This window comes from Berghia stephanieae, chromosome 1, assembly GCF_034508935.2.
Source record: "Berghia stephanieae isolate SIO BIC M18660-M18661 chromosome 1, UCSD_Bste_1.3, whole genome shotgun sequence".
NCBI lineage: Eukaryota > Metazoa > Mollusca > Gastropoda > Nudibranchia > Aeolidiidae > Berghia > Berghia stephanieae.
Window position 1 is genome coordinate 107,481,674 of NC_088360.1, and position 27,017 is coordinate 107,508,690.

Sequence of the window (27,017 nt, forward strand, 5' to 3'; positions counted from 1 at the left end):
TTTGAAAATATCAAATTAAGAAACTAAGGAACAAAATAAATACGTTCATGATTTGCAAGTGGAGAAGATTTTATCACACGCATTCTAATAATATTCAAATGATGTAAAGATTATTTCCGATTCTATTTTAAAATTCCTTTGAAGAACAAACTTTAGAGTGACAGCTATCTAGATTCTAAAAATGTTATTTATGTCTAAAATGATAATGCATTTTTCTTTTAGATCTCTAAACGAAAAATCCACTCAAATAATATTACCTTATCAAGATCCGCCATGCCCGGTTAATACCTCCCCTCCCCCCCCCCCCCCCCAAAAAAAAAAAAAAAAAAAAAAAACAGCAACAAAGGTTTTCCCTGTTGCCATGATTCCAGAGTTAATCCTCAATTGTGTTGCATCAAGCGGGCAGTAACAGTTATTGTTGCCCTTAGAATAATTTATAGGATTATACTCCTATGCAGACAACTTTTTTAGAAAATGTATCTGACCAGTTCCAATCTCTAGTATAGCCTATCTCTCGTGAGTAGACATATTATGGGTAATAATTATAGTACACATTTATTGTTAAGAGGAGCTTATCCCGCTATATCATGCAAGCTATGGCCCCATGAAAAAGACTGATACCTAATATCCATCCCTTTGCTTGTGAGGCCAGTACCAGAAGAAAAAAAAACCTCAAACCCACTATGATAGATATCCCCCCCCCCCCCCTCACCACCCCCCCCCCCCCCACACACACACACACAAAATCATTTCTCTCTGTCACCAGTGCCGCAGTCAGAGTTTATACTGAATTGTGAGACGTCAGACAACATAAAGGTTATTCGTTGCCCTTAGAATAGGACAATAGTCTTTTGCGGACTACTTTTCAGATAATCTATGAGACCCTTCTAATCGATGCTGAGTGGACAGAAGGGTAAAACAACAAAATATTGACCAAATCAGGAACTATTTTGATTTTCACCCCTTTTCTGGGGAGGCGAGAACCAGGTTATTTCTTAACAAACGCTAGAAGAAAAACAAAAGCAAACAAACAAACAAATAGAAAGAAACTAAAATAAAAACCCAGCCCACTATGCTTGATATCCCAATAACTATCCATCCACCCCATGCAAAAAGTCAAGACCCCTGATTGGAACTCTACCCCCGAAACATTCACACAAATAATGTTGTCACCTTATCAAGACCTGCCCAGCCCAGCAGCCGGGGTCAATACCCCCCCCCCCCCCCCCCCCCCCCGTCGTTTTCCTACCAAAAATACATTCTCTCTGTCACCATCAGCATCGCATAGACCTCGAAGTCATCATAGTTTAACAATGATTTGTGAGGCGTCAAACGCCCATAACATTTATGTGTTGTGCTTAGCATAAGAGAGATAATAGTCTTTTGCAGACTACTTTTCAAAAACGGAAGGGTAAAAGAAAATTATATTGACTAAATCAGGGACTAATTTTGATGTCCATCCTTTTTTGTGATGAAGGCGAGAACCAGGTTATTTTTTAACAATCGGTAGAAGAAAAAACAAAAACAAACAAAATACAAAACACAAACAGGTAAAAAGAAACCAAAAAAAAAAAAATCAAAGAATGAAAAATCCCAACCCACTATGCTAGATATCCTATTAACTATCATCCACCCCATGCAAAAAGCCGCGACCCCTGATTCGATCTCCACCCGAAACATCCACACAAATAATGTTGTCAACCTTATCAAGACCTGCCTGCCAAGCCAGGGTCAATATTCTCCCCCCTAAGAAAAAGCCATTTCTCCCTGTCGTCGTCGTCGCCTATGCCGTGTTAATCTACGGATGGACTGTCATTGATCTTTGATAGTGAGATGCTGCTGCTCATCACGTGATCTCGCTACTTCGGTGTTTTATGATAAAATGTCTATTTTTCTAAATTTCGTCAAAAATCGTTTACTTGTGAGACAATACTTACTTACTTACTTACGTATCCGAACCAGCGACCACCTGAGCTCTAGCCCTTCGGTCTTGTGCCATGACGTTAGAAGTTAGACGTCTTTTGTAGTTATTCCAGGTGCGACTATAAATGAGCTTTTAAATAGCGCAATGTCCACTAAACGTGCTCATAGCGCTTTACAAGGGAAGGGGTCCCTGGCCAACAGCAACATTTAACATTTAGGACGAGACATGACGCCTGTTAGGCGATATTACAATATTATTTTCGGACAGAGACAACGCTGTTAACGGCCAGGGTACTCATTCTATGTGGTCTACTAGTATGACACTCGCTTTAGGTCGAATTATTTTTTGTGTTTTTCTTCTACTATTCTTTCTTGCTTTCTCTGGCACCTTTCATAAACACTTGTTCTGTTCTTTTTCTCACTCGCTTTAGGATCCGAAGGTCCTGTGATTGAGCCATGCTCGGTGCATAGTTCAGTCCTTGGAAAAGGCTCTTCTCACATCCTTTCACCGCACTCAGTTGTAAAATGAGTACCTGGCCATCAACAGCGTTAGCTCTGTCCGAAAAAATTGTAATATCGCCTAACAGGCGTCATGTCTTCTCCTTAATGTTAAGTGTTGCTGTTGGCCAGGGACCCTTTGTAAAAATACTTTGAGCACGTATAATGGATATTGCGGTATACACAAGCTTACAGCTCAATTGGCTGGAACTTTCAAACACAGGAGGTAAAGAATTTTAAATTCTGGCCAAAGTGAGAAAAAGACGAAGTGGTAAATAAATTTGGTCTCTGCATAGCTTGGCATTATTTTATACATACTTTGTCAGATCTTTTAAGAAAAAGTTGTTTTGTCGCTGTACAGAACTTTTGACGCCTAAACATTTTAATCATGGAAGACAGGGATGAATATAGAATACTGTCGAACTCGGGAAAAAACCCATATTTGAAAATTTGGCCAGAAAACTCGTCCTTCAAATATCGATCGATTTAAATGACTCTCATATTGGCAAAAAGGCTCAAACTTGAGATTTCGCGAAGTCCCGGGTTTGAGAGTTTTTTGCCAAGATGAGAGTCATTTAAATCGATCGATATTTGAATGACGAGTTTTCTGGCCAAATTGTCAAATCTCGTTTCTTCCAGAATACAACAGAATAGCTTGTGATAAAAAAGCATTTGGATTGTCTCCATACATAAGCCTTTATTATCATTTATTGTCTTTTTTCTAGATAATGGCATTCATTTTCCTTTCGCCACTCCGACAGACAGCTGACGATTTAAGGAAAACAAAGGAATAATAACAATTCATTATACAAACAAACAAACAAACAAATTGAAAACTTCTTGTCACATTTAATCAAGGCTGAAAATAAATCTAGCCACATGTCGTTAATTCCTCTTCATCATCATCATCCTCCTCCTCCTCCTTCTCATCATCATCATCATCATCCTCATCATCGTGATCATCATTATCATCATCATCATCATCATCATCATCATCATCATCATCATCATCATCATCATCATCATCATCATCCTCATCGTCATCATCATCATCATCATCATCATCATCATCATCATCATCATCATCATCATCATCATCACTATCACCATCATCATTATCATCATCATTGTTCTCTGATCTTTTACATAGCGCAATATCCACTAAACGTGCTCAAGCGCTTTTCAGTGGGTCCCTGGCCAACAGCAATACTTAACATGGAGAACGTGACATGACACCTATAAGGCGCTATTACATTTTTTTTTCGGACAGAGACCACGCTGTAAACGGCCAAGTAGGTACTCATATTACATCTGAGTTCACGGTGAGAGAATGTGAGTAAAGAGTCTTTTTCAAGGACTAAATTATGCGCTGAGCGAGGCTCGAACCCAGGACTTTCCGATCCGAAAGCGAGTGTCATACCACAAGACCACATAGCCACATCATCATCATCATCATCATCATTATTATCATCATCATCATCATCATCATCATCTTCATCATCATCATCATCATGATCATCATCATCACCAGCCAGTATCTTCAGACTTTCGCAGACATCACGACAACAAAACACAACCAAAACTGCAACTATTTATTTTGCTTTCTTTCCAGAACTCCCTCGTCTGAACACGCCGCCCCAGCTGGCGCCCCGGGGTCGAGGCTCCCACAACATCACCTTAATTTGGCATCCATGGAATAAGGCAAACGGGGACTCCGGCGATGGGCCCGTGCTATGGTATGGCGTCCACATGAGGCATGAACGGTACCCCACCTATTCATTGGTGGACCAAGTCTACGATACGCTATGTAGTGAAAAGGTAAGTTCAATGTATAGATTTATCAAACAGGTGTGTGTGGGGGGGGGGGCGGGGGAGGGGTTCCGATAGCTCACTTGCTAGAGCACTCGTTTCACACGAAAAAGGATCTAGATCGATACCGGATGCAGTAGAGATTTATTCTTTTCTGACTCCCCCCCCCCCGCCTCTGTCCACCCAGCAGTGAATGGGTAGCTGAGTATGATAGATTTGGCGGGAAACTACCTTGCGATAGACTAGCGTCCTATTCAAAGGATATAAAGCAATTACAATTGCCCGTTTCACGCTATAGAAACCGGGATAAACTCCCGGCTCCATGGGCCGAATGGCTCTGAAGGACTACTTTATCAAACAATCGAGAAAAAGGGAGAGATGTGAGTGGATGGACGCTTTAGATATAACGACTGTTTTAACATGGGCCAATCAGTTCTCTTTAGCCATTTTGATGTGTGGCGGCAGCATCTGATAGTTTCACATTACAATGTTATGACAATTTATCCAGTCCGCGAATTCTCTACCGTACTTTAATTGCGCGGTCGTAAACCTGCCCGGCAGCCGAGTCACAATATAACATTCAATTAGATGGTGCGGCTATGTAGTCTAGTGGTATGACACTCGCTTTCGGATCGGAAGGTCCTGGGTTCGAGCCTCGCTCGGCGCATAGTTGAGTCCTCGGAAAAGACTCTTTACTCACATTCTCTCATCATACTCAGGTGTAAAATGAGTACCTGGCCGCTAACAGCGTTGTCTTTGTCCGAAAAAATTGTAATATCGCCTAACAGGCGGCATGTCCCGTCCCGTCCTGTTGCTTTTTATAGAGCGCAACATCCACTAAACCTACTCACAGCGCTTTACATAGGTTCCTGACCAAAAGCAAAACTTAACATTTAAGACGTGACATGACGCCTCTTAGGTGATTACAATTTTCCAACGTTGTTAACGGCCAGGTACTCATTTTACACCTGAGTACGGTGAGAGAGTATTTGTAAAGACCCGTTTCCAAGGACTCAGCTATGTACCGAGCCCGAGTCCCTAACCCAAAACCTTCCGATCCGAAAGCGAAGTTTTTACTACAAGACCACATAGCCGCACACAGGTAAAAAAGGCAAAATTTTTTTTAACAAATCAAATAAGAAAAATCAATAATAAAGCAAGGCAAACAACGAAAATAATAATGATAATAACATAATAATAATATAATAATAATAATAATATAATAATAATAATAATAATAATAATAACATGACAATAATAATAATAATAATAATAATAATAATAATAATAATAATAATAATAATAATAATAATAATAATAATAATAATAATAATAATAATAATAATAATAATAATAATAATAATAATAATAATAATAATAATAATATAATAATAAATATATAATATAATGTTAATAATATTAATGTGAAAATTGTAAAATTTAAAGATTTAATTAATAGTTTAGTTATTATAGGAACCGAGGTTCAGCAGCTTCTTTCCCAGTTCAGGGTATATGGCGTACTCGTCCACCGGGATGAAAATTGTGTGGCTGACTACAAGGGGTTCCCGGGCCTACAGTAACGCTTAACATTTAGGACATGACATGACACGTCCTCTTAGGCGATAATACAATTGTTTTCGGACAGACGTAACGCTGTTAACGGCCAGGTGCTCATTTTACACCTGAGTATGGTGAGAACATGCGAGTAAATAGCCTTTTCCAAAGAAGATTCCACTATGCGAGGCTCGAATCCAGACACTCCTCGAAGCCTCCTTAATACCAGGTTGAAAACATTTAAAACCCGCCTTGTGTGTGTGTTTTTTTTTTCTTCTGTCTGGCTCATATTATATCTGTTGTTTGACTTCCAGAGACCCCCCCCCCCCCCCCCCCCCCACACACACACGCACACTTTTCACAAGCCTACAAGGTACATCATATCCATTCAATTCGTCATGTGGGGCTATTGGCGATTTTCTATATTATTTCCTAGATCTCTTTTATGTGAAACTGAAAAACAAGCTAGATAATATATATTTACTCTTTCCCGTTTCCTGTTGCAGGCGTTTCGAACGTGTTATCTATAATAGGAATGCAACCTTGAAGAGTGATTACATGGTATTTTAGCTAGCAATTCTAAGTTAATGAGTTTATCAATTAAAAAAAGATCTAGACATATTATTATTATATTTCTTTTACGGATCTTTCAATTCTTTCACGGCCTTGATTTTGTTTCTTTATTTTTTGTTTGTTATTGTTTTTATTTTCTATGTTATTTTTTTGTTCGTTTGTTTTGTCATCATCATTATTTAAAAATGAGCATTTATATAGTGCAATATCCACTAAACGTGCTCAAAGAGCTTTACAAGGGGTCCCTGTCCAAAAGCAACTTTTAACATTTAGGACAAGACATGACGACGCCTGTTAGGCGACATTATATTTTTTAGGGGACAGAGACAATGCTGTTAACGGCCAGGTACTCATTTTACACCTGAGTACGGTGAAAGAATGTGAGTAAAGAGCCTTTCCCAAGGACTCAACTATGTACCGAGCGATGCTCGAACCCAGGACCTTCCGATCCGAAAGCGAGTGTCATACCACAAGACGACATAGCCGCACAATAACAATTATCCTCATCTTCATCATCATCATCATCATCATCATCATCATCATCATCATCATCATCATCATCATCATCATCATCATCATTATCATCATCATTATCATCAACATTATTATCAACATTATCATCATCATCATCATCATCATCATCATCATCATCATCATCATCATCATCATCATTATCATCATCATCATCATCATCATCATCAGCATCATCATCATCATCATCATCATTGTCATCAACAACAGTAGCATCAGAAGCAGTAGCAGCAGCATAACCATCTCACCCACCACTTCCACCATCACTACCATCACCATCACTATTACCACCATCACTACCATCACCATCACTATTACCACCATCAATATTACCACCATCACTACCACCACCATCACTATTACCACCATCACTACCACCACCATCACTACCACCACCATCACTACCACCACCATCACTACCACAATCATCACTACCACCACCGTCACTACCACCACCATCACTACCACCACCATCACTACCACCACCATCACTATTACCACCATCACTACCACCACCATCACTATTACCACCATCACTACCACCACCATCACTACCACCACCATCACTATTACCACCATCACTACCACCACCATCACTATTACCACCATCAATATTACCACCATCACTACCACCACCATCACTATTACCACCATCACTACCACAACCATCACTACCACCACCATCACTATTACCACCATCACTACCACCACCATCACTACCACCACCATCACTACCATCACCATCACTAACGTAATGCTATAAAAGCTTTCCATGGCGCCAAGCTACCCAATCACGATAACGAATACACGTGCTACAATAATAATTTAAAAAAAAAGATAATAAAGAATAGTACAAAAAGATAGCCAAAGAATGTCTGGGCAAATACAAATACTCAAAGCTATTGACAAGCTGAAGCTAACAAGACCATGTGTGTTCTCTCAGCCTCTCTCCGCCCACCCCTTGCTCTCCCAGACATACACACGCTTGGCCCTGGTTGTAACTAGTTACTCTTTCGTCCTATTAGATCGGAGAGAATTCAATTTCTTAAATCAAGAAAGCTACAATTTGGAATTTCAGTTTTTATCAATTCAATTTTCAATTTGGTTTGACTGAATCCAAAGGCTACAAGTAACGTTTTATTATTATGTTACTGAAAGTGTGTAAATACAAAGAAGAAAAAGGGGACGGTTGTTGGCAAATACAGAAAAAAAAATTGGGATTGAACACAATTGAAGGCTGGTCTTCCAAAATTTGTTTTTGAGATTTTCCAACCATTAGATAAATTGAAATATAAACTTTATTTTAATCATCAAATGGCACACGAATTCCATTAGATTTGTGTGAATTTGAAGTTTGAATATGATACAATAATAGATCGAATGAGAAATTTTAGGGGAAATAATATCTCAAAATCGGGGAAAAAGGAGTTAGGGAGTTTTGGAAAACCACTCTTCAGTTACATGTTTCCTGTTTCTACTATATTTCTTTCTTTTTTTCCGCCATTTTATTAGAACGATGTTGTAAAACATTCTATAGATAGTGTGCGCTTAGCTAAGACGCTCACAACATTGCCATCCGGAAGTATAACGGACCAACATGTCATGGTCTCAAGTGAGTAAAGAGCTACTCGACTATGCATAAAGATCTATGTAGAATGAGGCCCCAGAATTTACTAGTTACTATAAATGAAAAACAATTAACGATTTGTTTACAATGAAATAAAAATAATGATGAAATTTAATTAAAAGAGATAAACAGTGATCGTGGCAGTTACAAATAGAGATATGAATATTTTACGTAACTTATGATAATATGTCAGGTTCATAAGTTTACGTTTCCAGGCAGTTGATGGGCTTGGATGATCTATTCCTCTGATAACAGGATTGGACTCGTAAAATTCCGCTTCCAGGCAATTGGAAAGAGGTTATAGTGTAGTACAGCGGGCTTGGGTTTGATCCTTGAAGATTATACAATCAAAGTTAAAAGCTCCGGCGTCTTAATGGTGTAGATATAATATCTACAAAGTCCCAAAAGATAAAAATCTTCCAGTATATATATAGGAATAGAGTGACTGGCCGTCCGGCATAGATTGTGGAGAGAAAGTGAGTGTAGAGTGTTAGACCTATCAGCTTTTATAATAAGTGGCTACGTGACAGAATGTAGAACGAAAAGTATTCACTAATTAGAAATTAATTCGAGGGAAGGCTATAAAAGGAAAGACGATCTAATATTAGAAGGTAAAGTTTATCTAAGCCTACCGAAATATAACTGGAGTGAGATGAATTCAGTTCTTAATAAAATAAAATTTAATAAGATAATTGTGAACAATCTTTACTGTGACACCCCCCACCCACGTTTAAAATATACTCTTTAACCATTATGGGAAAGATAGATTTTACAAACGGAAGTAAATTTACTATCATGATACTCTAGCATTAATCCATTGTTATGATTTGTGCTACAATTAAATTATTTATTAACTAGACATGGAAATGTTTATATTAACGTAGGTATATGAATGGGCGACAATAACAATGAAAGATTGTGATTACAAATCATTATGATGAACAACATGATGGCAATGTGATTACAAATCATTGTGATAAACAATAGTGATGGTAATGAAGCATGATTTAAGTCGATGATATGAAGGTAATTTTCTGAATGAAATGAATGAAAATGTCAATGGAATATTGACATTTCAATTATTAATCATAAATGAGTGAAAATTCATAACAATAATAGATAAAGAGAAGATTTCCCAAATCATGAATGGGTATGGTATATATATCCAAACAATACTCAATGTTACATTAAGTTGGGTCATCATGTTTACAAATAAAATTATCGAATTTGTGTGTTCTGATTTGGCATAATTTGCGAGGTAACTAACAGTATGCATGGGGGGTTAAGTTATACCCTTCTCATGTGTTTATACTAATCGAGAAAGTAGGTCGGCGTGAATATTTTCACAGCCTGGTATGTGAGAGATACTGAAAGTGTAATTTTGCAAAAATAGACTCCACCTTAGTACTCTACTATTATTCATTTTGTTATTTCTTATGTACGTGAGTGGTTTATGGTCCGTTTCGACCACAAACTCTTTTAGCAGTAGATATCTGCTGAATGTCTTTAAAGCAAAGACGATGGCTAGTCCTTCACGCTCTATTACAGAGTATCGTGATTCTCTGTCCAATAATTTTCTGCTTGCATATAAGCAAGGCATTAGAGTTCCCTCATGTTCCTGTAATAGTACACCTGCGATGCCCTTATCAGACGCGTCAGTTCTTACAACAAATTCTTTTGATATGTCGGGTAATTTAAGAATTGGTTCTGAACAGAGTAATGCCTTTAATTGGTTAAAGCTATTCTGACACACTTCTGTCCAAACAATTTTGTTCGGTGACCCATTCTTTGTCAGATTTGTTAGCGGTGTCGCGATGTGCGCGAAGTTGTAAATGTATTTCCTGTAAAAATTTAGGAGCCCAAGTACTTTGCGTACTTCTTTTTTTGTCTTAGGTGGTTGCAATTGTGCGATTTTTGTTTGTTTTTCTGTCTCGGGTGTCTGTGTCCCATGACCAACGGTATGACCGAGAAAATCAATTTTGTAAAATGCAATGCTTGTTTTTGACGGTTTTGTTGTTAAAGAATTACGTTTTAATGCTTCAAGCACTAATTCTAAGGTTGTCATGTGATCAGTCCATGAGTTTGAGAAAATACATGCGTCGTCGAAGTATGAGAGTGTAGACGGGATGTCTTTTAATAACATACGCATCATTCTTTGGAATGTCGATGCGGCTGTCGATAATCCAAATGGCATATAGTTAAATTCTAACAATCCTAATGGTGATTGAAATGCTGTGTATTTCTTACATGATTCTTTCAGTGGAATCTGCCAGTAACCTCTAGAAAGATCACATTTTGTCATGTATTTTGCTTGAGATAAGGCAGCAAATAAATTCTCTTGATTTGGTATTGGTTCTGCATCAAACACTGTTGCTTCATTTAATTTGCGAAAGTCGATACATAGCCTTATCGATCCGTCTTTCTTTTTCACTACTACTATTGGTGATGAGTATGGGCTTGAAGAATATCTAACTATTCCTGTATCTAGCATATCCTTAACTTCCTTTTCAACTTGTTCTCGTGCGTGAAATGGAATAGGATAGTTTTTCACGTTGATAGGGGTAGATGTGGTTAACTTTATGTCGTGTTCCACTAATGTTGTATGTCCGGGTGCGTCTGTAAAGACTGACTGGTACTTTTCTAATAATGACCTGATTTCTCGTTTCTGACATTCGTTTAGTTGAGGATTGATTGTGACGTCATTAATTGTACTATTTTTAGGGTTACCGTGTTGTGGGGTGTGTTGTAGTTCGACATCATCGCTGTGAGTTTCGATGATTAATCCTACATTTGCAGCTTCAACATGGTTAAATATTGGTTGTGATAATCTGTCTCTATCGAAATATTTTTTTAGCATGTTTGCATGGAATGTCTTTGTTGTGTTGTTAATTTGAATCTCGTAATTAACACCAGATCGTACTGCTAATACCTTGAATGGTCCTTTCCATGTAGCTAAAAGTTTACTCGAGTCATCGGGTAAGAGTATTAGTACTTTGTCACCAATCTCAAATTTTCTTGACTTGCTTTTGCGATCAGAGTATTCCTTGTATTTCTCTGCTTTTTTGGTGACGGATTCCTGTGCTAGCTTACACGTGTCCTCTATTCTGTCTTTCAGGTTTCTTACATATTCGTAAGCAAACATAATTTCGTTATTGTCCTCCTCATTCCCTTTACAAATGTCGGCTACTATATTGATCGGGCCGCGAGGTGATCGTCCATACATCAACTCAAATGGGGAGTAGCCTGTAGATTCTTGGGGTATTTCTCTATATGCAAATAGGATTGCTGGTAAGTATCTGTCCCAATCATCTGGTTTTTCTGCTGACACTTTTCTTAACATATTCTTTAGAGTGCCATTAAATCTTTCACAAAGACCATTTGCTTGGGGTGGTAGGGAGTTGTGAATGAGTGTTGGATTCCCATGAGTTTCATGGTTTCATGCATCATATGTGATGTAAATTGGGGTCCATTGTCCGACAGTATCTCATTTGGTATGCCTATTCTGGTAAAAATTGTCATCAATGCTTCAGCTATGTGATCCGATGTAGTTGATTTCAATGCTATCGCTTCTGGCCACCTGGTTGCGTAATCGACTAGTGTTAGTATGTGTGTATGGTTTCTATCTGATTTTGTTAAAGGGCCTATAATGTCAATTGCAACTTTTTGAAAAACTTTTTCAATAACTGGGGTTGTCTCTAATGGCAATCTCGGTATTCTGCCTTTTGCGACTCTTCTTTGGCATGTGTCACACGATTTCACATATTCTCGGACGTCTTTAGTAATTCCAGGCCATGTGAAATTCTCGGATATTCTCTTCAATGTGGAAGAGCTCCCAAGATGTCCAGAAGTTATTGAATCGTGCGCTATTCCAAGGATTTTGTTTCTGTAAATACTCGGCGTGACCAGTTGTTTAGCTATTTTGTTTCTTTTCCTATGTAACCTGAACAGAATATCTTTTTCAATGATGTATTCAACTTTTGATTTCGTCCCTTTGTTTGCGATATTGAAATATGAAGTTAAAGTCGGGTCCTTTTTCTGTTCTTCAATGAACGTGTTCCTGTCAAATTGTTGTGGTTCTAGAGAAATAGTCATTGGCTTCTCTGTTGTCTTAGTCATCTTTCTTGTTTCTGCTAGACAAGCTGTTTCTTGGGTTAATGACCATTCTTTTACATCTGTTGGGTTGTCTTTAAGACCTTTTATATTGCCAACAATAACATCAGCGACGGGGTTGGGAAGTATACAGCATTCCACTATTCCTGTATAGTATGGGGTTTCTATGTACACGTTAGCTGTTTCAAAGGTTTCGACTGTGCCACTGAATGTGATGCATTGTACCGTTTTTCCAGTTTTGTCTTCGTCATTGATCAAAGATGCTTTTATTCCTACTGTACTGCATCCTGTGTCTCTCAATATTTTGCAATCAGTTCCATTAGCTTTGCCTTCACAAAAAAATAGCGATCCTGATTTGTGAGTTTGTGTTAAAAGTGACATACCTTTCACGCAATACACATTTATATTTTCTCCTGACATTATTCGTGTCTGATTATTTACACTGGTTTGGAGTGATGCATTTGCAGTTTCTTTCGGATATCCCACGATTTTGTAACATTTGTCTGCTGTGTGGCCTTTCATTCCACAATATTGACATTTAATTATAGGTTTGTTGGTTTTCTTATACTCAGTATTATTGTCAGTGCTATTTCTTGTTTTGTTTTGATAGGGTCGGCTATGGTCTCTATTGAACTGTTTGTTCCATGGTTTGTTACTATGATCATCTTGTTTCACTTGCGTGTTCCGAGTGATTGATCGGCTCGTTCTATTTGAGTACTGAACTTTAGGTGTACCTGGACTCTGAGCAGCGGCAGCGTAGTATGGTTCCTTCAATGTTCTGCTAAGGGGTGTCAATGGATGTGCGCTGTTAAAGTTTTCTGCGTAGATTTTTAATTTGTCCAAGTTTTCTGGCTTTCTCTCTTTAAAGAATGCGACTAAATCTGGGTTGCAAGCTTGATAGATTCGATTCTTCAGCGTGAGATAGTAAAGGCCTACAAAGTCGTCTTGTTTTACGTTTGCCAACTCAAGCCACCGATTTAGAAATTGAGTAATTCGGTTCACGAATGTATTAAAGTCTTCTCCACTTTCCGGTTTTGCAGTGTGAAACCTTTCCTGGTAACCATCTTCCGTTAATCTAAATCTTTTTAGTAGAGCGTCTTTAATTTTACCATAGTCATCTGCATCTTCAGTTGTTAAGGTATAGAAAACTTTTAGCGGTTCTCCGGATAAGCAGTTAATCAAGGCTGTGGCCCATTTGCTTTCTGGCCAACGATAACCTTTAGCCTGAACTTCGAATCGGTGTAAGAAGGATTCTAGACAGTCTGAGCGTTCATCGTATGTTGGCATGCGTGGAAGTTTCACGAAAAATTCATCACTATTATTATGTTTTCTTTCATGACCGGTTTTTGTTTTTTCAATTTCCAGCATCATTTGGGTCCTTTTGGTTTCTTCTTCTGCTAAAGCTATTTGTCTTTTTAGTTCCCTTTCTTGGACTCTTTCTTCTCGTTCTTCTCTACGTATTCTTTCTTCGTGTTCTTTTTCTTCTCTACGAATTCTTTCTTCGTGTTCTTTTCTTCTCTACGAATTCTTTCTTCATTTTCTTCTCTACGAATTCTTTCTTCGTGTTCTTTTTCTTCTTTACGAATTCTTTCTTCATTTTCTTCTCTACGAATTCTTTCTTCATGTTCTTTTTCTTCTTTACGAATTCTTTCTTCATTTTCTTTTTCTTCTTTTACTTTCTCTTCGCACCATGAAAATATTCTTTCCTGGGGTATTTCTAAGTCCTTTGCGAGACTTAAGTATCTTTTATATGCTTCCATGTTGCAATATATTAGTTACGATGTTTTATATATATTATATTGACAGGATACTGTTACTGACTGTTTTATTTATTTACACTTACTGGAATGAACTGTTCTATTTTTAGAAATCTCTCTCTCTTATTTCAACTTATTATGTATGTTGAATTTGATGCCTTTTATCGTTATATCTTATAAAGCAATGTGTCAATACAATGCGGAGTTATGACTTGAGTCCATAACAATGTGTCAATCGCGTGTACTCTAAACTATGTTACTACGAAAAATGTATCACCAATGTGTGTGACTCGTCGTTAGTTTGTGTACAATTATTCGCAATGACGCTAATATACTAGAGTGTGATAACAATAATAGGATGCCAAAATAATCCCAAGTTATCTATCACTAAATATAACACGACGGCTAGTAGACTCCTTTTATTATTATTTAGTTTTTAAAGACTCACTTTTCAGAACATAATATATAAGTGTTTTTCGGTAACAGTAATATGCCAAAAATGCATTTAAAACAAATCACTATGCAAAACAAATCACGATGTCTATAGTTACTATGTGATGCCCAACTCATGTAAAAGAGAATAATGAAGGATATATTTACCAACTCAGTTCGTGGCTGGGACCTCTCTCTTGTTCAATGGTTGTTCAACAATTGTAATTAGGCATTGAAGAGTGTTTAACAGTGATGTCTGAAATACAAAACAATAAAATATCGTAAGATTTACAATAGTTATAAAATGTGTTCACAACACTGAGTGATTGGATGATAGGTGAATGAATCGTTATGGAATGTAAACATATTGAAAACAATTCATGAATGAGGAAAACAACAAAATGAAATGAGTGATATAATAACAAAGTGGACAAGGAATGAATGAATGAATGAAAAACTGAGTGAATAGATGAATGAATGAATGGATAATGTATGAATGAAAGAATGAAGGGAGGAATAAATGTATGAATGATTGGATAAATGAGTGAATAAACAAATGAATGGATGAATGAATGAATGAATGAATAAATGAATGAATGAATAATTTATAAATGAATAAATGAATGACGGAATGAATCAATAAAATGCTATTCAATTTGAATGAAAGAATGAATGGATAAATTGCTATTCCATTTAAATGAAGAAATGAAAAAGAAAAAAAATAAACCTGTAAATAGGGAGTTCAATTAAAATATGATCAAGTGGGGCAATTAAGAGTTTTACAATTTAAACTTTAAGGTTAGATGAAATAGATATAAGTAACTAAATAAATTCAATTCTTTATATGTGTCCCCTCCAAAATGTCATGGTCTCAAGTGAGTAAAGAGCTACTCGACTATGCATAAAGCTCTATGTAGAATGAGGCCCCAGAATTTACTAGTTACTATAAATGAAAAACAATTAACGATTTGTTTACAATGAAATAAAAATAATGATGAAATTTAATTAAAAGAGATAAACAGTGATCGTGGCAGTTACAAATAGAGATATGAATATTTTACGTAACTTATGATAATATGTCAGGTTCATAAGTTTACGTTTCCAGGCAGTTGATGGGCTTGGATGATCTATTCCTCTGATAACAGGATTGGACTCGTAAAATTCCGCTTCCAGGCAATTGGAAAGAGGTTATAGTGTAGTACAGCGGGCTTGGGTTTGATCCTTGAAGATTATACAATCAAAGTTAAAAGCTCCGGCGTCTTAATGGTGTAGATATAATATCTACAAAGTCCCAAAAGATAAAAATCTTCCAGTATATATATAGGAATAGAGTGACTGGCCGTCCGGCATAGATTGTGGAGAGAAAGTGAGTGTAGAGTGTTAGACCTATCAGCTTTTATAATAAGTGGCTACGTGACAGAATGTAGAACGAAAAGTATTCACTAATTAGAAATTAATTCGAGGGAAGGCTATAAAAGGAAAGACGATCTAATATTAGAAGGTAAAGTTTATCTAAGCCTACCGAAATATAACTGGAGTGAGATGAATTCAGTTCTTAATAAAATAAAATTTAATAAGATAATTGTGAACAATCTTTACTGTGACACAAAACACAAAACGATGTGTAACCTTAAACGTTTATAGTCTGAGTGATACAGTTTTATGAGAATTACTCATGAACACAGATGGCAAAAAACAATAACAAAGCACCGAGTGACGTCAACTTCATTCTATCTATACTGATGTTGTTCACCTAATTTTATAATCCTGTTAATAATCCATTTATCAACGATTTGTAACAATCGATATCAAATCAAAATCACAATTAAATCCTTATATAGATATGTGTGCTTGGCAAAAAATAAACACAACATTGTCATCCGGAACTATAACGGACCAACACACAAAACAATGTTTAATGTTTAATCTTGAACGTTTATGGCCCCTTTAACAACAAAAAAGTGAGCAATATCCACTTAACGTGCTCAAAACTCTTGACAAAAGTCCTCTGGACAACAGAAACACTTAACATGTAGGACGGGACATGACGCCTGTTAGGCAATATTACAATTTTTGCGGACAGAGACACCGCTGTTAACGGCCAGGTACTCATTTACACCTGAGTACGGCTATGCGCCGAGCGAGGCTCGAACCCAGGACCTTCAAATACGAAAGCGAGTGTCATACCACAAGACCTTAATATAGCCACACATATTTGAGACGACATCCAAAAACTCATGGCAGATATAGATAGTATGCGCTTGGCTAAGAAGCTCATAACATTGCCATCCGGAAGTATAACGGACCAACACACAAAACTGTGTGTATCCATGAATGTTTATAGTCAGGTTAATACAATTCAGTGAGCATTACTCATAAACGCGGATGGCAAAAAACAATAACAAAGAACTGAGTGACGTCATCTTCGAACTATCTATATAATAACATTGGAAGCTTCAATTTATTTTATTGCCGAAAACAGAATTATCGATGTGGAACTTTCAGGTTTTCCTGTCGTCAACAAAACTCGATGAAGAAACTACTGAAGACGATTGAGACATGAGAGTTAAGGCGATTGACTTTTTTCAGATGTCCTCTATTTACGTTCATGTAAATGTTGCTGCTCGAAGCTTGAAGAAATAGATAACAATGTGAAATTGAATGTAAGCTTCGATTAAATATACAAAAACAGATAAAATGGACGTTTCGGGTTTTCCCTTATTTTATCAACAAAACAGGATGAATGAAACACAACAGACCAATGATATAATGTGGTCGTGGCGTTTTTAAGATGAACAACGCCACTATACCAGATTATCTCATTCGTCTATATTGTTTCATTCATCCTCTTTTGTTGATAAAGGGGAGACCCGAAACGTCCATTTTTATCTGTTTTCGTATATTTAATTGAAGCTTACATTCTATTTACATTAATGCGCTCGCTATCATTTCCATAATTCCTCAGAATAACTTAATATTATTTTCCCGAAACCTACGAAACACAGCTGTTCGTCATTGAAACATTATCGAGTAAAAGACTGGAAGAATTTTTCATTATAATAAATATTATTTTGATTACAAACTGGGTTGGCATGTTGGCCTTTTCGTGGCCAGATTCCACAATTGTGGCCTTTTAGAAATGTCCTGGGTCTTTTCTAAGAATGCTTGGCCTTTTGGGCTTTTAGTGCATTTTTTTGGCCTTTTAATTCCTAATTTTTGCTTTTTTTTATACACGTTTAAGGCATTCTTATACAACAGCAAAATAAAAATAAAATAATAATAATAATATAAAAAGGAGAGAAAATGGAAACCCTCCAAGCACACAGACTTGTTTTAAAACTGAAACTGATACTACTAGACCTAAAACTGGGATCAACATTCATTATAATATAGTATACTAAAAATTTAGTCGTTTGTTCGGCCCTTTTGCAATTATTGAAATCTGGTCTTTGCTTACTTAATCTGGCAACCTGGCAACCCTGATTACAAAGTTTTACTGTCATAATAATATTCCTAATGTCTTCTATTTTCAGTGTTCCTTCACCCTGTCCAACCTTGAGCCGAATGCCAAATACGCCATCTACATATCAACACGAAGGGAGGGGAAAGGAGGCGAAGGGCCCCCGGGGCCCGTTATCCACGTCAGGACGAAATGTGGAAGTGAGTTATGTTAGTTATTGCGACATGCATTTTTAGCATGAAAAAATATTATTATTATTATCCTTTGTTTTAATGGCTCTATGAATGTTGCAATCTTTCTGTCTTAAAACCACGAATGTCTTTTAGTAGATAGGTACCTTTCAGTGCCGGATTAACATATTTTTATTGTTTAAAAAAGCTTTATATAGAGCAATATCCACTTAATGTGCTCAAAGCGCTTTACTAAGAGTCCTTGGTTGACCACAGCAACAGGTAACATGTAGAACGAGACATGACAGGAATAGTTTATTTGTGGCCCATCGTCTCAAAACGGTATTATGTCGGAACGAACCAGATGCTTAAAAGCTGAATTTAATGTTAGACTGGTCAAAAATACAAATTGTTGGCATTAGCACCCTAAAATATGGTATCCATTCTCCTCAATAATACATACAAACTCAACACAAGTCTGATATTTCTGGCTATAAATTCCATTTTGATCATCTTAACCATCCCGACTTAATACCGTTTTGAGGCGAAGGGTCACATTTTGTGTCGGGTGGGTGTGACCTTTCGGGGAAAATTCTAAAAATAGCTGGTATGATGAGAGTTAACAATGTTTAAAACAGATCGATAGATTTTGCGTCTATTTTCCTTCTAGGCAGGTCATTCCACACAAGGGGCCCAGTATGGGTAAAGGAGCGGCGCCATCAAAATTTATAATACTATTCAACACTCGTAACGTCACTGCCTTCCTAATGACTGGCTCTAAACTATCGGAACAATGGCGGACGCCCGTGCCGTATGAAATATTTCTCCGCCGAGAATAAAAGCGTATCCAGAGGGGGAAAAAAACATAAATTTGATCATGTTTTGACTTTCTGGCATATGAAAAGGGAATGAAAAGTTCTAGCCAGCATGAAGAATAAAAAGTAATGATTTTATTTGTTTAGAACCAAGATGGTCGCCGTTGCCGGGCGGCGTGACATCAGACTACTGAATCCTATTATAATTATTTCTAAGAGTAAGCTTCATTTTGTCAGTCGATGATCGTAAATTATAAAAAAGAATTTTTTTTTTTTTACTCCAGTCCCCCAGATGGCACCTGTTATCGATGAGCTTACATCAGAGCTACTGTACAATCTGTCTTACCCAGGGACAAAAGCAATTGTCAAGTGGAAGGTAAGTGGTTTTTTAATTGTTTTGTCCAGTAAACAAGGAGGTTGGTGGGGGGGGGGGGGGGGGGGGGGTTCCCGATAGCCCAGATGGTAGAGAAGACGCTTCACTCCCAAAGCGACGGAGATCCATCCCGGGCTAACTCTACCGCTACGATTCAGGCAGTAGTGGTTTTAAAATTCAGTAATTTTAAAGCTTTTTTATATAGCGCAATATCTATTAAACGCGCTCAAAGCGCTTTGCAAGGGTCGCTAGCCAACAGCAACAAGTAACATGCAGAACGAGACATGAGGCCTGTTAGAGGACTTTACATTTTTTTTTCGAACAGAGACAACGCTGTTAACGGCCAGGTACTCATTTTATACCTGAGTACGGTGAGAGCATGTGAGTAAAGAATCTTTTCCAAGGACTCAACTATGCGCCGAAAAAGTTGTAAAGATTGCCTAGAAGGTCTCATGCCACGTCCTACATGTTTAGCGTTGCAGTTGGCTTGTGATTCCTTGTAAAGCGCTTTGAGAACGTTTACTGGATATTGTGCTATATTATATGGGACAGCGTGGCTCAGCGGAATGGTCTTTGCTTCGTACCCGAAAGGTACCGAGTTCGACTACCAGTCATGCTGTGTGGCCTTGACCAAGTCACTAACAAGCCATACTCACTTTGCGGAGCTGCACTGCTGCTGACGCCTGCATTATTCCAGTCTTACTTTGGAATAGATCCTAAAGAAAAAAGTCACCTTATGTGATGAATAAAGGGAATTTATATAAATCAAGTTTAATGCTCAAGGTAGAACGAGACATGATGCCTGTTAGACGACATTACATTTTTTTCGGACAGAGACAATGCTGTTAACGGCCAGGTACTCATTTTATACCTGAGTACGGTGAGAGCATGTGAGTAAAGAGTCTTTTCCAAGGACTCAATTATTTATTTTTGTTATTTTTTTTTCTCTCCTTATTGTAATAAGATGTGGACCATAACGAGTATCTATTTGTCATTTATATAGTTTACATTTACATTTTTGCAATGCAAATACTGGACTGTTTCTAAAGAAACGTTTTCTGTTCCATATTAAAATATACATAAATAAATTCCCTTATTCATTCATAAGGGGGAAATCTTTCTTTAAGATCTATTCCAAAGGGAGACTGGAATAACACAAGCGTCAGCCCCAAATGCAGCGCCGCAAAGTGAGCTAAGGCTAGGTGACTTTCTCAAAGTCACACAACACAGCACGACGGGTAGTAGAACTCGGTACCTTTCGGGTACGACGAAAAGACCATACCACTGAGTCGCGCTGTCCTATTATTGTCCTAAAATAAGTACAACAAAATGACGTCATATGAAAGCGGGGAAAATAAAGAAAATATTGCAAAAAGTTTGAACAAGTATAATATAATTTAATTCCCAAATGAGTTCCTCATTGATATATTTATTACCATCAAACGTTCATCCATTTTGACTGTACATTGTAAATTCTGATTTAAAGTTGTTCTGTGACCTTGTAAAATTGTGAGATTGAGATTGAATGAAATTCGGTTAATCAGTATTCTGCCATTCTCTGGAAAAAAAAAACCCATATTTAAAAATTTGGCCAGAAAACTCTTCCTTCGGATATCGATCGATTTAAATGACACTCATCTTGGCAAAAAAAAACTCTCGAACCTGGGATTTCGCCAAGTCTTCTTTATAGTCCCAGGTTTGATAGTTTTTGCCAAGATGAGGGTCATTTAAATCGATCGATATTTGAAGGACGAGTTTTCTGGCCAAATTTTTAAATATGGGTTTTTCCAGAGTACAGCAGTATTAATGTGACACCTCACCTTTGCTTAACTAAAATTCACTTCTGCAAATGGCGTCTGAATAAAATTTTAACTTTCTTTCTCTGTGGAGAATAGTGGTGTCTTATTGGTGACTTTATGCTTCACATCACGTAACTTGTGGCGAAAATGTATAAAGATGGCCCGTGAGTGGGTGTTTTCTGACCAAAGTTTCAAATTCGAACAATAGTTTTTTATAGGGTAAGACAGTCGAAAGGGCTTCTACAATTATATGGTATTCGATTCATCAAAAAGCCCATGTAATTGAGAACATTAATTGGACATAGGAGTATTACTTATGCCCGTCCGCCACGACATCATAACATATCGTCGCTTAGGCATTCCACGAAGGAATATAGATAATTCATCAAACAAGATGTCTGATGACAACAGGAATCACCCATGTTGTCCAAATGATCAAATTGAGGGTTAATTATCTTGCCCAAAGAAAAAGAAAACGAAAGTGCCTGAAGCGGGGCTCAAACCCCGGACCTTCCGGGTCACAATGCAATGACTTAACCACTCGGCCTGTTCGCCCCCCCCCCCCCCCCCCCCGCCTTTAGTATTATTCGATTTAATAATAGCATTCTTTGAGCTCTAGGTTCAAACAAAAATGCGTCGATCAATTAATTTGACAATTCACCCAATCTCCCACGCGCACCTTAGTTTACAGGTGAATGAGTCACAACTACAAAACCATTTTATTGATATCACCTTAATTATATCAAAGCGACTCATCCATCATCGTTAATCCGTGCACGTGCGAGGGTTCGCCACTCGCCTTTGGTGTACAGACATTTCAGTGGGGCGGGTAGGGTTAGAGTGTACAGGAGGACCCTCCCCCCGTCAACGGCAATATCTCATTTCCGGAGCACGTCTCCTATCCTGTTTCATGTTGACACGGGGGTCTCTTGCTCTTACAAAACAAATTATATTTTATTTTGAGCAGAAAAACAAAATATCCACAACCAGTGTAGAAGAAACAAAATTGACGTCACTTGTTTTTAGCCATCCTAATCTATGAGTACTTCTCACTAAATTGTATCAATCAGACTATAATAAACGTTTAAGGTTACAAATAGTTTTGTGTGTTGGCACCTTTTATCCAGCCGATGGATGTTGTGAGCAATTTAACTAAGCGTGATTGATTGATTAAAATCTCAAAACGACTCTTAACTTCTGAAAACTTCTTCAACCCGAAACCTCAATATTAATTGTCTCGGATTTAGGAATTGATGACAATTTGGTGCTCAAATTTCAATGTATTTGTTCGTCTTTGAAATAAATAGAAAAATATTAAAGATCCTGACTAAATCGAATGAAAGGCGTTTTTTTGGCAGTGGTACTGACATCCACAAGGCCTAAACGCTTGTCTGGTTCAACAGTTTTTACATAATGTTTACAAAGCACGTGTACTCAGTACTCACCCCATATTTGAACACTTTCAGCCAAAGCAGTGTTCATACTGCCCGCCAACTTAATGAAAATTCTTTGTTTAAGTTTGAGGTGAGGACAAGTTTTATCGACCTGTGCCCCTTATCTAATATTGTCACGCTCTTCTACCGCTTCTGTTGGTAAAATAAATACAACACGCCCTATCGGGGGATGATATTGACTATTGACTCAATTGTACAAGGTTCCTAGATTAATTCATTTTCGTTAACCAACAAAGATAGAATTATTGCGGATATAGCTCACAGTAATTTAACAAAGCAATTGATTCGTACGTGTTTAAATCTTAGACGTTTCCTGTCAATAATATGCCAATTTCAATTTTATGAATCGGCGCATTGGGCACGTGCGAATATTATGTGGCCTTGTGGTATGACACACAGACCTCAGAGCACTGGGAATAACACTTAAAGAATGGTGCTCGATAATGGCAGAATTCCACCCCTTCCCCCCCCCCCCCCCCCCCCCCGATGGTCTGCAAGAGACGATTACCTGTCTTTAGCTTAACGGAATAGAAAGGGTATTCGGGGTAACCCTTATAAATATATATATGTATGTATGTATGTATAATATATATATATATATATATATATATATATATATATATATATATATATATAAAATATATATATATATAAATATATGTATTTTGAATCGTGTTTGATACAAATATGGTACGAAAAGTGCTCGACATGCAGTAATGGAGCGAATTATTATTATTTAAAATATTTACCACAATGTTTGAGACAGTCTACATTAATGTTTCAGGCTTAATTTGCCATCGTCAGGACTGAGTTGTTTTGTTGACTGTTGTTGAAACCGGAACCACTTCAAGACACAACAACAGTCAACAAAACAACTCAGTCCTGACGATGGCAAATTAAGCCTGAAACATTAATGTAGACTGTCTCAAACATTGTGGTAAATATTTTAAATAATAATAATAATATATATATATATATATATATATATATATATATATATATATATATATATATATATATATAAGATGTACAAACAATAAAGGAAGTCAGTAGCTTATTATTGTTGCGATTACTAAAAGTTGATAACAATTAACAAGAATTATTAAAAACTAAGCGAGTTAACGATAAAATGATGGAATCTGGTTGTTGACGAATGAATTAACGTTAACTATGTTAAATGTCACGCCTTTGTTATGAAGGGATTGCTCACTGGGAGTCATGATTTTGGCATGAAGATGGAGGGGATATTGCCCAATATAAAACCTCAAGTTATTTGAATTTTTGCTCTGTATTTTTTTTTTTAACTCATTTCGGGGACTCAACTACATTTATCTGCTGTTTGAACATAATAAGTAGATGTACAAAAAAAAAGAGGAATAAACTAATAATCAGTACGATAACTAAAAAAATAATTTAAAAAGCTGAGCTCTTACAAAGCGCAATATCCACTAAACGTGCTCAAAGCGCTTTACAAAGGGTCCTGACCATGTAACATAAAGAACGAGACATGACGCCTGTTAGACGATAATACATTTTTTTCCGACAGAGACACGCTATAAACGGTTAGGTACTCATTTTACACCTGAATACGGCGAAAGAATGTGAGTAAAGAGTATTTTCCAAGGATTCAACTATACACCGAGCTAGCGAGGCTCAAACCCAGGAGCTTCCGATCCGAAAGCGAGACTCATACCACAAAAAAACACCATTAGATTAATAAAAACTAAGCAGATTAAAGGATTTTAGGTAGGATTTTAACTGGTTTAAATGAGTTAATGTAACTATGTTTTATGTCACGCCCATGTTAAAAAGGCAGTACCTACTTAGCAGGGGGGAATAAAATTAATTGATATGACTCACTCACTCACTCACTCACTCACTCACTCACTTCCTCACCGCAATGCCTCTGCCATTTAATTGAAGCGTTAGCGGTGTTAGTGGAAACGATCCTTTAATGACAGGGAAACGAATCGCAGAACCAGGCGCCATTTAGTAAATTACTAATGGAGAATTAAAAAACCTTTTTATTAAGAATCTTTTTTATGGGAACGATTCAACGAGTCGGAAATCCGTAGCACAAAATTGATCTTTCATGTTTAAGTATGTATGGCTTGCTGAAGACGATTTATTTGACGTTTAGAGTATTTTGCTGGTTAAAATAGATAACAAAAATCCACATTTCATTTAGTAGATCGTCTACTTTATCATCTTTTGATTTTCGATACTGCTCGAACGTTTTGTGCGGCCGGCTATGTGTTCTAGTGGTATGACACTCGCTTTCGGATCCGAAGGTCCTGGGTTCGAGCCGGCCTCGCTCGGCGCATAGTTGGACCTTTGGATAAGACTCTTTAATCACATTCTCTCACCGTACTCAGGTGTAAATTGAGTACCTGGCCGTTAACAGCGTTGTATCTGTCTAAAGTTTTTTTAATGTACTATCGCCTAACTGGCGCCAAGACTTGTTCTCAATGTTACGTGTTGCTGTTGCTCCGGGACCCTATCTAAAGTCCTTTGATCGAGCACGTTAAGTGGATATTGCGCTATATTATAAAAGCTCATTTTTAAAAATTGTCTCGTTGGGAGGGAAGTTTCCCTACGATGGATACAGACGGGGGTGGACTAGTGATGGGGTCCATAAAATTGTAATATCGCCTAACAGGCGTCATGTCGTCTCCTCCTACATGTTAAGTGTGCTGTTGGTTAGGGGCCCCTTGTAAAGTGCTTTGAGCACGTTTAGTGGACTTTTTTTCCGATAGAGACAACGCTGTTAACGACCAGGTACTGTAGAGTACCGTTAGTCAACTTGAGTGAAGAGCCTTTTCTTAGACTCCACTATTCTCTACTCGAGCGAGATTTGAACCTTAGAACTTACGGTCCGAAGGCGAGTGTTATAAATAGTTTACGCTAGGCTAAGAAACTCACAACATTGCCATCCGGAAGTATACCGACCAACACACAAAACTATGAGCAACCTTGAATTTTTATAATCAGGTTAATACAGTTTAGTAAGAATGCTAATAAAAGGGATGTCAAAAAAAAAACAATAATCAAGACCCGAATGAGATTCAACTTCATTCTATCTAAACCCCCGAACTACATAGCGGCACAATTTGATAAATGAAAAACACTTTTTTCCCTATTATCCGGATTCCGAGATTGAGTATTATGGCGGACTTGTTACAATAATGTTGTCTCAGTCTTTGAGGGTGGCTAATTTGGTTATCGTCCGCCGCCAATATCATTGCAGGGATTCGGGCATAGATCAATCAATTACTGTCCAAGGGGGACTTAGACCACTGCTCGGGATGATAATGCTATTACCGTCATCAGACGGGGTTGGCTCGTCAACTTTATCAGATTGAATGGCCATCTAGGGAGTTCATATATATATATATATATATATATATATATATATATATATATATATATATATATATATATAATGATTTGTATATATATATACCATATATATATAAATCAATATATACAATATATATATATATATATATATATATATATATATAATATATATATATATATATAATTATAATTCTTTTACATTATCCTCAGCTCATTTGTTTTTTTTTTCCTCCTACACCGCTGTTTCCTCCATCTGACGGTAATCAGATGGATTCAAGCCAATTCCCCTCAATATATGTGTGTATATATATATATATATATATATATATATATATATATATATATATATATATAAGCATTGGATGGGAATTATGTTTGTTTCATACAACTCGTGGCAAATGTTTGCCCACGAGCATAGAAACACTGTCAAATCTAAAAATCATAAAACTATTTTTTACAAATTGAATAGACGAGTAACTTGCAAACTTAAAACTAAGGTGAACTCACTCAACCCTAACACCGACTATATCCGTAGTTTCCCCGGGTTACTTTTACCTCATGTCTATTTATTACATTTGTCTGAGACAAATTATAGGCTTAGTATCAAACTAATGTTTTTATTTTGTACATGTTAATGAATGGGAGTTGAATGAAACTATCCATGCACATGTTTTAATACATTATTTTCCAGTTTTGAAAAGTAGCAAAAGTTCTAGGATTGAGTGAGTTAAAAGTCTGCGGCTATGTGGTCTTGTGGTATGACACTCACTTT

General features: G+C 37.1%; 1 protein-coding gene across 3 annotated transcripts in view; it reads left to right on the forward strand.

Annotated features, from left to right (window-relative positions):
• The window catches only part of LOC144962681 (receptor-type tyrosine-protein phosphatase T-like), a 405,447-nt gene that overhangs the window by 273,839 nt on the left and 104,591 nt on the right, over nucleotides 1–27,017 (forward strand). For all 3 annotated transcript variants that reach the window (XM_078895816.1, XM_078895818.1, XM_078895819.1), the window contains 3 exons: nucleotides 4,034–4,239; nucleotides 18,348–18,474; nucleotides 19,544–19,635. In XM_078895816.1, the coding sequence (XP_078751942.1) occupies nucleotides 4,034–4,239; nucleotides 18,348–18,474; nucleotides 19,544–19,635 (425 nt within the window). The remainder of the gene's footprint in view (nucleotides 1–4,033; nucleotides 4,240–18,347; nucleotides 18,475–19,543; nucleotides 19,636–27,017) is intronic.